This window comes from Gekko japonicus, unplaced genomic scaffold (genome assembly GCF_001447785.1).
Source record: "Gekko japonicus isolate JY-2015 unplaced genomic scaffold, Gekko_japonicus_V1.1 scaffold1109, whole genome shotgun sequence".
Lineage (NCBI taxonomy): Eukaryota > Metazoa > Chordata > Lepidosauria > Squamata > Gekkonidae > Gekko > Gekko japonicus.
The window spans coordinates 422,048-434,508 of record NW_015169205.1 but is presented as its reverse complement, the minus strand read 5'-3'; the positions used below and the strand labels follow the sequence as shown (position 1 = coordinate 434,508).

General features: G+C 45.9%; 1 protein-coding gene across 1 annotated transcript in view; it reads left to right on the top strand.

Moving 5' to 3' along the window:
* WNT7B (wingless-type MMTV integration site family member 7B) overlaps positions 1–12,461 on the top strand; it is a 131,553-nt gene that overhangs the window by 111,897 nt on the left and 7,195 nt on the right. Inside the window, exon 3 of the mRNA XM_015416353.1 lies at positions 7,869–8,140. Within this exon, the coding sequence (XP_015271839.1) occupies positions 7,869–8,140 (272 nt within the window). The remainder of the gene's footprint in view (positions 1–7,868; positions 8,141–12,461) is intronic.

Here is a 12,461-nt window from a genome sequence, read left to right as displayed (position 1 = left end):
AAGCATCTTCACCTACTGGCAGGCATGTGGAAGGACATAGTAAGCTGCCTTTGACTTGTTAAATTAACATTATGGCACTTGATCCTGAATAAATTCTAAGGACATGGCAGATTGATAAAATTCTGGCTAATAATGTTTTTAAAACCCATTTTTCTCATTTTAACTCTTTTCTAAAAAGTGTGTCTGTAAGGAAAACCATTATTGCTTATTTAGGCCAGGGGCATTGAATAACTTTAGGCAAGCCCAATTTAAACAAAGGCAAAATAATTTTTCGTTTGGGAAAACAAGGAGACCATAACAAGAAAATAATGATGAATTAACTTATCTGCTCCAGTTCAAAAGCGGAAGGGTCCTGCTGCAGGGTGTGGGGTCACCTGGAATGGTCATGCGTAGCTAATGCACACCGCCTGGTAAGCCCCTGATCTTGGTGGTGGAAAGGGCCGTCCAATCACAGCTGACCAAGGCAAGAGACGTTCGGAGGTGGTTTGCCATTGCCCGGCTCCATGTTGTGACCCTGGTATTCTTTGGAGGTCTCCCATCCAAGTATTAGCCAGGGCCGACCCTGCTTAGCATCTGAGATCTGACAAGATTGGGCTAGCCTGGGCTATCCAGGTCAGGGCTAGCACCTGCTCTTGCTGGAAAGCCAAGTAGGCTTCCCTGCCACAACACAGACATGTAGAAGATGAGCAAAAAGTAGCTAGCAACACAGTTCCCTGAGATTTAGGTTGGAATTGCTTAGAAGAGCCTCCCATTGCATTCTGGCCCATGTGGACTGGTGTTCTCCATCTGCTCTGTCATTCTCCTTCTGCCCTACAAATTCTTTCTCTAGCACATTTGTGCACCAGGCAATGTTCCCTCTAAGCTGTGGAGTCCTGTGAGCAAAAATTCTACTTTGTGAGCAACTGGCATTAAAGTTTGCTCTGAAGAAGAAGAAGAGAAGAGATTGGATTTATACCCCACCCTTCATTACCCAAGGGAGTCTCAGAGCGGCTTACCAACTCCTTTCCCTTCCCCTCCCCACAACAGACACCCTGTGAGATAGGTGGGGCTGAGAGAGCTCTTAACAGAAACTGCTCTTTTTCAAGGACAGTTCTTATCAGAGCTACGGCTTGCCCAAGGTCATCCAGCCAGGTGCAAGTGGAGGCATGGGGAATCAAACCCAGTTCTCCCAGATTAGAGTCCGCACACTTAACCACGACACCAAACTGGCTCATCCTTCCTAAGCTAAGACAAAAATGTGTGAGCCAGAGGCTAAAAAAACTGTGAGCTAGCTCACACTAACTCAGCTTAGAGGGAACACTGGCTCAGACGGTCAGACCCATCAAGCACCCGGCTAACCCCACATGATACAGAAGGGTACGGGGGGGGGGGATCGCTCAATGTGTGGCACTGGCAACTAATTCAGCTTAGAGGGAACACTGGCACCGGGACAGCCTGATACAAGCGGTGATACCTGAGCATATTCATCCCCTTTCTCTTCCCTCTACAAGTTATTTTTACTTTAACCATTCATAAAGCCTGGAATCATGTTTTCTTCCCATTGTTTGCTTTTTCTGTTGTCCGTTGATCAAGTGTGCACACATGGTAGTATTAATTATTGTTCAAATAGCAGCTCTTAGCAGGGGAGTTAGATGGGATTTTTTTGACCTATTAGCCAGTAGGGTTTTTGGCAACAGTACGTTCTTGTGTGGTTTTCAGGGATTAGGGGCAATATTCCACATACTGCTGACACAATGAAACAGACATATCATATTAAAAAAAATCACCCCCCCCCCTATTTTCTAAAGAAACTAAGACATGATTGAGGGCTGCGGTGGCTCAAGTCTGGTCTGCAGACCAGAAGCGCGGACTGGAAGATCAGTAGTTCAGCAGTTCGAGACCTGAGTGCCACATGACAGAGTGAGCTCCCGTCTCTGGTCTCAGCTCCTGCCAACCTAGCAGTTTGTAAGCAAGAAAATGCAAGTAGATAAATAGGTACTGCTTCAGTGGGAAGGTAACAGCGTTCCGCGTGCCTCGGCGTCTAGTCATGCCGGCCACATGACTACGGAAATGTCTTTGGACAGCGCTGGCTCTTTGGCTTGGAAACGGAAATGAGCACAGCATCCCTAGAGTCGGATTCGACTGGCTTTTGAACAAGGGAAACCTTTACCTTTACCTTTACAAGACATGATTGCAAGGATTTCTTATCAACACTTCGTAATGATTCATCACAAATAGCCACATCAGTAACATCAACTGGCAGTGACAGAGGGAGGGACCAAGGATTGCCTTTCATTTCCCATCCCTGCTGTGTCCAATTTCTAGCAGCAAAAGGGAGTGTCTCAAGGAGAGTTCCTGAGATTGGAATCCAGTGGGTTCCCAAGCCAATGAAGAGCATCACCACAGTTCAAATTCATATATCAATTGGTTTATTAAATGCTGAGCATGTTATGAGTGTGGCAATATCCCCCCAAAATAACCCCCATTGAACCTAACTTATGCAGGCTTCAGGCAGTATCCTAATAGGCAGAGGAGGGAGAAAATGTCATAGTTAGTCCTTGATGTCTTCTTTGACAATAAGCAGCTTACATTGTTGACTGTAAGTTGCTTTGAGACTCCTTAAGGTAGAGGAAAGTGGGGGATAAAAACCAACTCGTCTTCTCCTTCCTTTCCTCCATTTTATCCTCACAACAACTCCATGAGGTAGGTTCGGTTGACAGAGTGTGACTGGCCCAAGGCCAACCAGCAAGCATCCATGACATGAGTGTGGATTCAAACCCTGGTCTCCCAGATCCTAGTCTGACACTCTTAAGCACTATACCACACTGGCTCTTGGCTGTTATATTGCATTCAGACCCAAGGAACCCCTCCCACTCTGCATTCTGGCCAACCATTGTTTTTCCCTTCTGAATTTCCATGCGGTTCTGCCATACCAATCATAGTGTGAGCACCTTGCACCTACAAATGCAAAAGAGGGATATAAATTGAATCAGTAAATATTTAAATTGTAAATAAGCAATAGGAGCTGGATGCAAATAACCTTCTCTTGCAAGAAAAGGTATGTCCCACTGGAAAAAGGCCCCCTGAACCAGCAGAGCAGGGGTCCCCAACCTTTGGAGCCCTAGGACACCTTTGGACTTCTAACACAGTGTGGCGGGCACAGCCACAAAATGGCTGCCACAAAATGCGTGCTGCAGGAGGCAGAGCCAGCAACAAAGTGGCTGCCCCAGCTTACTTTCAATTACACTGTGAAGATCCTTGTCCTGTGGTGGCAGCAGTGCTGTGGTGGCAGTCTTCTTAAAAAATAAAATCTGCAAAGCCAATCAAATTGCCAGTGGCAAACCAGAGGCCTTGCTGGGCAAAAGCCTCACTTGGCCCACTTCCTAAGAAACACTTGGTGGGCACCAGGAAAGGGGTTGGCTGGCACCACATCGGGACCCCTGCCGCAGAGAGCTCTTTGTGCCGTGTCAAAAGGAAGTGCCACTGCTAGTAGAACATAACCTTTGGCTCCAGCCCTAGATCTTTAAAAGTTATTGCAGAATTATCTGCACTGTGGACAGGCCCTATTTTCTGTTACTGGTTCCCAGAAAAATCACTATATTTATGTATTGTACAGTGCAATCCTAAGAAGAATTACTCCAGTCTAAACCCATTCATTTCAATGAGTTGAGGCTGGAGTAACTATACATAGGATGGATGTAGAACCCTGTTGATTTATGGCTCTTTTTATGTTCCTTAATGCTTGCTTCACTCCACCCTTTCTTTTTCAAAAAAAGTCTGAATTTGAGTGATTCTTCTGCACTACTATTGCATTAATTTTCATCATGTTTTAAAATGTTATTTTTTAAGATAAATTATTAAAATGCAATTAAAATGCATTACTTTATGTGAAGGCTTTTTTTTTTTTAAGGGCCCTTTCTATTTCCCAGAGGTGAGATTAGGCTGGCATTATGCACTTCTGTTTTACTTTCCTTCTTTATGGTAAATTAGAAGAATGAATGTTAATCTCATTTTTGTAAATCAAAGGTGATTTTCGAGATTATTGCAAAAATGGTATCCACTCCCTGCCCAAAATGAAAGTTTGCAGATCCTTCTTTCCCCCACCACAAGAAATTAGCCACCACTCATTCTTTTAAGCACCAAAAGGCAACATAGCCCTATTAAATTGATCACTGTGAATTAACTTTGTTTCAACCAGCAGTTACAGATGTTGCTTTTTCTATGTGATCACAGCCATGCACCTTCTCTCTTCAGATGGCAGGGGCTGCCTTCAAGATCTTATGGAAACTTACCAGAAGCTGATTCGGAGAGTCTATCTGAACAATTAGCCAACCATTCTGAGCCATTAACCTAATAAAGGCATGCTTAGCCAATATTTGCAGCAATATTGTTATTACAGATCATAATGAATCTGTTGGGGAACGGGCTAAGCAAATCATAATGACAACCCAAGTCACAAATGAAATGGCAGAATGTCTGCAAAAACAATGAAGAGAGGGAAACAGGATATGAAAAAGACAGAATAGAATTATGATAAAAACACACTTCTGCACAAATTTCGACAAGCCATCAGAGAAGTGCAGTTGTGCTTTTTCTGTAGAAAAGTGTTGGATACTTAGCAGAGTGGCGCAGTGGAAATAAATTAGCCACAGACACGTATGTGTGATTAGCTTCTAAGAAAAGTTTACTAAAAAGAAAAATTAGGGAAGGGTTACATGGGGAGGAAAAACAATAACAGCCTAATTCATCCTATCTGACTCCCTTGTCTGTCTGCATCATGTCTCTCTGTGTGTGAGAACAAAGGAGAAGATGTTTCCCCCAAAAGCTCCACCCCGTTGTACTTGCCAACTAGCATGTACCATCTCCAATATATTGATTAGCCAATAGCCAATCTTAAGGTCACCTCATTAAGAATAGGACCTCCCTCTTTCTGGAGGGAAGATTCTACTCCACAGTTAATTGGTTCTAAGCTAACTAGCTAATATTAGCATACAGAAACAACAGCTTAACCCTTTCATAACTGAAGGGATGACACTAAAACCCAACAAAAAGGCACCATTAGAAACACTAGTTCAGCTGAGCAGATGAATGTCTTTTGCATTCCTCATGCCTTTAAATAATCTGTATTTCATAGTGTGCCTTATCTTATCCACCCTCCTACCCACATAGTATATTCTGCTAAATTAATTGTATCTATTGTACCCCTGAATGAAGACATGCAACACCAAGCCTGTAGGTTAAAGTGAGTTTTCTGTATAGCTAATCTGCACTATCAAAATATCATTCTAACACTTTAGTGCAGGTTGTTGCTAACAGGCAGTCCAGATGAGTACCAGCATTGAGGAGCAGCTTTGTCCAGGCTCCAAACTGGCTTTGTTTATCTTCTGCACATCAGATCTCCGCTGGGAGGCCTCAAGCCTCATCACCCTCCCCCTACATGCCATTCAAGCAAGTAAGGAATCAGTTAATGCCGTTGAGCACCAAGGGTGTCAGCACAGCTGCTGCAGTCAATGATGGACTGGCTTCAGAATAGCCTTCAGGGTGCTAGTTAATGAGCCCTGCCTGTGTTCTAGCAACCTGCATGATTCCTGCAGCCCTTAATTATGGCTTAGGCTTACTTAATTGTGGTTCCTCCCCCCAAAAAAACCCTACAAACCATGTGGAGCGGGTGAAAAAAATATCCCCTTCTGTGCTGACTTGAAGGGAGCCCCCAAAAAATCATGCTCAGACCAATACTCCCTCTAAGCTGTGGAGTCTTGTGATCAAAAAATCTGCTTTTTAAGCTACTGGCATTAAAGTTGTGAGTGAGCGATTTGGCTATTGCATAAATCAGTTTGCTCTAGAGCCCTCCTTCCTGAGCGAAGACAAAAATGTGTGAGCCGGAGGCTAAAAAACTGAGAGCTAGCTCACGCTAACTCAGTTTAGAGGGAACACTGGCTCAGACCCTTCAAGCACTTGGCTAACCCCACATGATACAGAAGGGTGCAGTAGGGTGGATGGCTCAATGTGTGGCAAATGCCTGCTAGGAAGAGCTGGCCCAGTTTATTTGGTTCTGGAATAAACTCATAAAGTGCAGCTATTCCTGAGTCAGACCGCCCACCTCTCTTGCCCAGCATGGTCTGCCCTGATTGCCAGCACCCCTCAAGGGTCTCAGCCAGTGCCTTTCCTACTTCCATTACTTGAAACCCTATACTTTAAGTTACCAGAGACTGACCCTGAGATCTTACATGTGCAAAGACCTAAAAGCAGGGCAAAGACTCAACCAGTTTGGTGGTTGAGCCAGTTTGCTGTGGTGGTTAAGTGCGCAGACTCTAATCTGGGAGAACCGGGTTTGATTCCCCACTCCTCCACTTGCACCTGCTGGAGGACCTTGAACAAGCCGTAGTTCTGGCACAGCTGTTCTTGAAAAAGAGTAGTTTCTATCAGAGCTCTCTTAGCCCCACCTACCTCACAGGGAGTCTGTTGTGGGGAGGGGAAGGGAAAGGAGTGTGTAAGCCGCTCTGAGACTCCCTTGGGTAGTGAAGGGCGGGGTATAAATCCAGTCTCTTCTTCTTCAACCTGGAAAGTCCGACCAGTGCCAGAGCAGAATCTAGTGGGTACTGATGCATCCTGCCCAAATGGGGAGTACACATATTTTTAGAGCTGCTGGCCTCCAGGTCGTAAGTAATCTGAAAGATACAAAAGATCAAACCAAGCATGAATAACGAAAAACACAGTCAACAATCAATGAGTATAAAAATCTAGACCTATTCAAATAGAGTAGCTTTTCATAAATACAATATGATGATCAGAAACTCAAAAGGACACGGTCCAAATACAAAAACAGTCCTATTAATACACCTTCAGAAATAGTCCAAGTCAAATTCCTCAAAAAGTGAAAAGTCCAAATATAGATGTTTCTAATTCCTCTTCACAAAATCGGGGGGGAGGCTGGAGACACTTGGGATTACAACTGATTGCCAGGCGACAGAGATCAGTTCACCGGAGAAAATGGCTGCTCTGGAAGGTGGACTCTATGGTGTTATACCCCTTTGAAGTTCCTCCCCTCTCCCCATCCCACCCTCCTCAGGTGCCACCCCTCCAAATTTCCAGGTATTTCCCAATCCGGACCTGGCAACCTTACATCATTTTCAAACCCCAACAGTGGCGGTGTATGAGGTGGCCCTTTGTAGGTGAGCTGTGGGAACTGGACATCTTTACCAAAGTGTCACAAAGTAGTAGCTACGTGGGGTCTCTAGCACCATGGCATACAGGCACGTGGCTGTGAGGGGCATGCATGCAGCTCTGGCTTGGGAAATTCCTGGAAATTTTGGGGGTGGAGCCTGGGAAAAGCGGGGTTTGGGGAGGGGAGGGACCTTAAGGCCACAGAGTCCATCCTTCAAAGCAGCCATTTTCTCCAGGTGAACTGATCTCTGTCGTCTGGAGATCAATTGTAATCCCAGGGATCTCCAGCCACCACCTGGAGGCTGGCAACTTAAAAAAAATATGTGTACTCCACATTGGGGCAGGGTGCATCAGTACCCACTAGATTCTGCTCCAGGGGAACTGATTTTGGTCATCTGGAGATCCATTGTAATAGCGGGAAATCTCCGGTTGCCGCCTGGAGGTTGGCAACCCTAAGCTCTGTGTCTTCACGCTGGTGAGCCAGCAGCCCTCTGCAATGAAGGCCTCATGTCCCTGAGTCCCCACCAGCCATGGAGGCCTCTTGCCTCCATCCAACTGCTTTGTGAGCTGCGGCTGAGTCCCAGTCCAGGTTGCAGAACAAAAGCACCATCAACCTGAGCAGTGGAGTCCATCTGGGCTGCTCAAACCACTTTCTTGAATGAGCATGGCTTCCTTCTGTCTCCTCCCTGCCCTTGACGCTGGCCTGTTCTTAAACATTTCCACAGGAAGCAGGGAAGCCGCTTTCACCTACGCCATCACCGCTGCTGGGGTTGCCCACGCCGTGACCGCTGCCTGCAGCCAGGGGAACTTGAGCAACTGCGGCTGCGATCGAGAGAAACAAGGTTACTACAACCAAGAGGAAGGGTGGAAATGGGGAGGCTGCTCCGCCGATATCCGATACGGCATCGAATTCTCCAGGAGGTTTGTTGATGCCCGAGAAATCCGAAAGAGTGCTCGGAGACTGATGAACTTACACAACAATGAGGCTGGAAGAAAGGTATCTTAGACTAGGAGGGCATGTGGGAATTAACAGGGAAGGGGCTTCCTTGGCACTGGTGGGAACGGGGGCCTCGTTCTCCCTGAGGTGGTCTTCTGGTGTGTGGGGCGGACACACAAGACTGAATGCTCTTCGACATAAAACTCGGGGAAAGAGCTTGTTATGGAGAAGAGCCCTGCCCTTCATCCTGGCATTTAGTTTTCTGTGTGGGTAAATTGGGGAAGGGAGTTATGAAGGACCATCTATCTGACTTGCAGTTTGAAGAGACAGAGTTTGGAGAGACCAGAGGGTTGCCAGCCTCCAGGTGGCACCTGGAGATCTCCTTCTGTTACAGTCAATGTTCCCTCTAAGGTGTGCAGTCTCGTGAGCAGAAATTTTACCCTGTGAGCCAAAACTGCTCCTAGCGTTAAAACTGTGAGTGGGCTTACATTAAAAAAAATTATTAAAGTGTACAAACATACAAACAACATATAAACTATTATCATTTGTATTACAAGCCATATGTTTATATTAAACTTATTTATATTTATATGAAACATATTTGTATTACTTAACTTCCCAGGCTTAAGGGCACAGAGAGTCACTTTGCAAAGCACCAGAAGCCACCAGATCGCCTCTAGCATGCTGCTGAGCCCGGCTCCCCCCCACTTCTCCAACTAATTTCGATGGCTTAAGGGCACAGAGAGTCACTTTGCAGAGCACCAGAAGCCACCAGATCACCTCCAACAGGCTGCTGAGCCCGGCTCCCCCCCCCATACCTTTTCCAACTAACTTTACAAGTTTAAGTGCACAGAGAGTCACTCTGCAAAGCACCAGAAGCCACCAGATCGCCTCTAACAGGCTGCTGAGCCCAGCTCCCCATCCCAAGACAAAACGAACAACCAGGCAGCTCACCTCAGGAAGGGCAGAAGCTGGGCAACAGAGCAGTCCTCCTTCTGGGCCCGGGTATCTCCAGGAGCACGAGGCAGAGGACTGCGGGGGAGGGTAGCAGCGCCCCCTTTCATAGGGCAAGCAAACCACAACTGAGGGGAGGCGGGGCCAGGCCAGATTAGGAAACACAAAGCATACTGCTGTGTTTCTGTGCTGCCTAAGCAAATGGACCCGTGCTGCATGGCCATTGGGAAGGGAACCTCTCGCCCCTACTGCACTGTGGTAACAATTGCTGCGCTGCCCAGGGGAAATCGGTGCGCCAGCACAGCTTGGCGCAGCTTAAAGGGAACCTAGGTTACAGTTGATCTCCAGAGGAACCAGGATCAGTTTCGCTGGATAAAATAGATGCTTTGGAAGGTGGACTCTGTGACATTATACCCTGCTGAGGTCCTCCCCATCTCTCACCCTCCCCAGGCTCCACCCCACAAATCTCCAGGTATTTTCCAACCCAGAGCTGGCAACACAAGGCACAGGCCTGGCTGACACATGGCTTATTTTATTTATCTCACTTCATTTATCACCAACCATTCTCACTGTGTCTCCCACACAAGTTATCTGCCCCCAACTCAACGCTTTTGGGAAGTGGGTTCTTTCCGCTTCCCCACATCGTCATGTAGTGTACCTCCAGGGGTTTCCTGGGCTTTTCTGCAAACCTTCTGAAACCTGCTTTGCTCCAGAGTTTTGGGAAAGACTGCAGTAAAGCCTAGATCAGGGGTGTCAAACATGAGGCCCAAGGGCCGGTTCAGGCCCCCAGAGGGCTTCTATCAGGTTCACAGTGGAACTGGCAGTCTTCTGCTTCTTCTTCTCGTTCTGCTGCTGCTGCGTCATCATAGATTTGCAGCTTACAGATACACACCTGAAAAGCATACTCAGGATTGCAACAGCACAGACATTTTGATGCAATAACTCAGAGCAAGAGGTGTCATTTATCAGACACTGTTAAATAAACAAAATTTTGCAAGCATGCTGTTTTAAGCATGTTTTTATTTTAAGTAAAAAAACCCTTTGTGTTTGTGTCCTTTATAAAGTTTATATCTCCGCAATATGCCATTACATTTTATGACACACATGGCCTGGCCCAACAAGGTCTCATTTATGTCAGATCCAGCCCTCATGACAAATGAGTTCGACACCCCTGGCCTAGATGGCTGATATGTGTGTGTGTGGGGGGGACAGTTAGTTTTTCTGGGCCACTTGGCAGCCGTTTTCCCTGACCATGTTCCCAAAGCAGCCGTTTTCTCCCCGTGCCACTGGGAGGCATTCTATTTTTAACAAAATTGGCACTAGAATATCTTTATATGCCATTGTTACTATTGGTTTAGCTGGTTCCCTGAATTCTCAGCTTTCATTTTTAAAAAGGTAAGACTCTACGATCTTTCCTTGCGAAGATATAAGGAAAAAAGCATATCTTCACTAGGGAAAGGGCTAATACGAAAGAGCCTTACCGTAAAACCAATTGAGAGCTGGGAATTCAGAGAACTTGCTGTACCAATTGTTAGAAGGGTGTATTGATATAATAGCATTCTCATGCCTGGTGGGGTTTTTTAAATACAAAAACCCTGGTCGCCTGGGGAGGGTGCCATGGGACACAAAACTATGGGGAAACGGGCCATGTAACTTCCCCGTTACACCCACATCATCAATGGAGAAACCACAAAATCTCATCTCTGTGTGGAAGGCACCATTGGGACTCCAGGCAGAATTACAAAATTACAAAACACTCTAATAAAGACTAGTAAAGGCGTACAATAAATACGTAATAAAAATGGATTACACAGTTGGATAACAAGAGTAATAAGGACAGTCAAATCCATCCAATGAACAATGCGGTATGAGGGTGGAGGGGGAAACTGCCTAAAAATTTCACAGACAATTAAATGACAACTCTTCTCCCTTTATAGAAATGTCCTCCTTGAAGGTTCCGTTCTGCACTTGATGAAAAATGAAAATGATGGGGGAGCCCGGGAAAAGTCTAAGGTTGCCAGCTCTGGGTTGGGAAATCCATGGAGATATGGGAGGTGGAACCTGGAGAGAGCCGGGCTTGGGGAAAAGCAGGATAATCCCATAGAGTCCACCCTCCAAAGCAGCCATTTTCTCCAGGAGAACTGATCTCTGTCACCTGGAGATCTGTTCTAATCCTGGAGATCTCTAGGCCCCACCTGGAGGTTGGCAACTCTAAAAAAGAGGTGGTGGAATGTACTGCTACAGAAACAGCAAGTGGAAGACCCAGGAGGACCACATTTTGGAACGTTAAATAGCTCCATGTTAAAAGCTCCTTACGAATAGAGAACTAAAACAGCAAGCAAGGGAGGAGGCAGAAACATTTCTCCACCTGTGCAGGTTTTCTACTTTTTAAATGTATTTTTAACAGTTCTACTTGGAATTCACCGCCTGCAGTCCATTCTGCCACCGTGTCACTTCTTTATGCTTTTACATATCTGAACCACGCATAGCACATAAGGTCTGATCTCTGGGACAGATTCTAGGAAGAAGCCTGCAAACCTTTTATCTGTCTGTGCTTTGTCTTTTCTATTTTCCTACCCGACAAAGTTTTTCATGCTTAAATTTATTGACTTGGGTTGGGACACCAGTTCACTGCCCAGCCATGTATTGGCCCCAGACTGCTTAATGGGAGGAAGGTTCAGGATTTCTCCTGACTTGACTTTATCCTCCCATCATGGAGTTCCAAATGACTTGCCTTGGTTTCCAAAGGGGAAAGGATGTATTAGGGATCTTCCGTTGTTTTGTTTTCTATTGTCAAATTTGGAACTACACGCACAGCTGGCTGCAGCTTTGAGGTCCTTCTTCTCATTCACGCCTTTCCCCAATGTGCTCATTGGGAAAATGAGTGCAAAAGAACACCACTGATGTGACGGGACAGTTCAGTTGTATCACGATTCCCTTTGCTTAGTGTTTGCCAGGGCAGAGGGTTGCCCATAAGACACTGTGCAAAAAAAGATCTGCAATCTTACCGGTAATGTTTCTGGGTTCCAGCACAGAGACCAGAAGAATGAAGAGTAGCTCAAACAGTTTTAATCTAAGGAGCAATTCGAACAGGTTCATGCAAGCCCTCTCAACTAGTTGAACTGGCTACTCGAATCTGTGACCTTAGGGAAGGTCTTCAAATGAACCCACTTGACTAATATAAGGGAATGTTGTGAAATTATAAGTTCTATTAAAAGGTAAAGGTTCCCTTGCTCGAAAGCCAGTCGAATCCGACTCTAGGGTTGCGGTGCTCATCTCCGTTTCAAAGCCGAAGAGCCAGCGCTGTCCGAAGACGTTTCCGTACCTTATATTAACTTCCAGATTTCTTCAGAGGATAGCCATATTGGCAGAGATGTTTCACCAGGCTTTTAGTTAAGGGCAGCAAAAGGAGGCTGAGACTGGCACC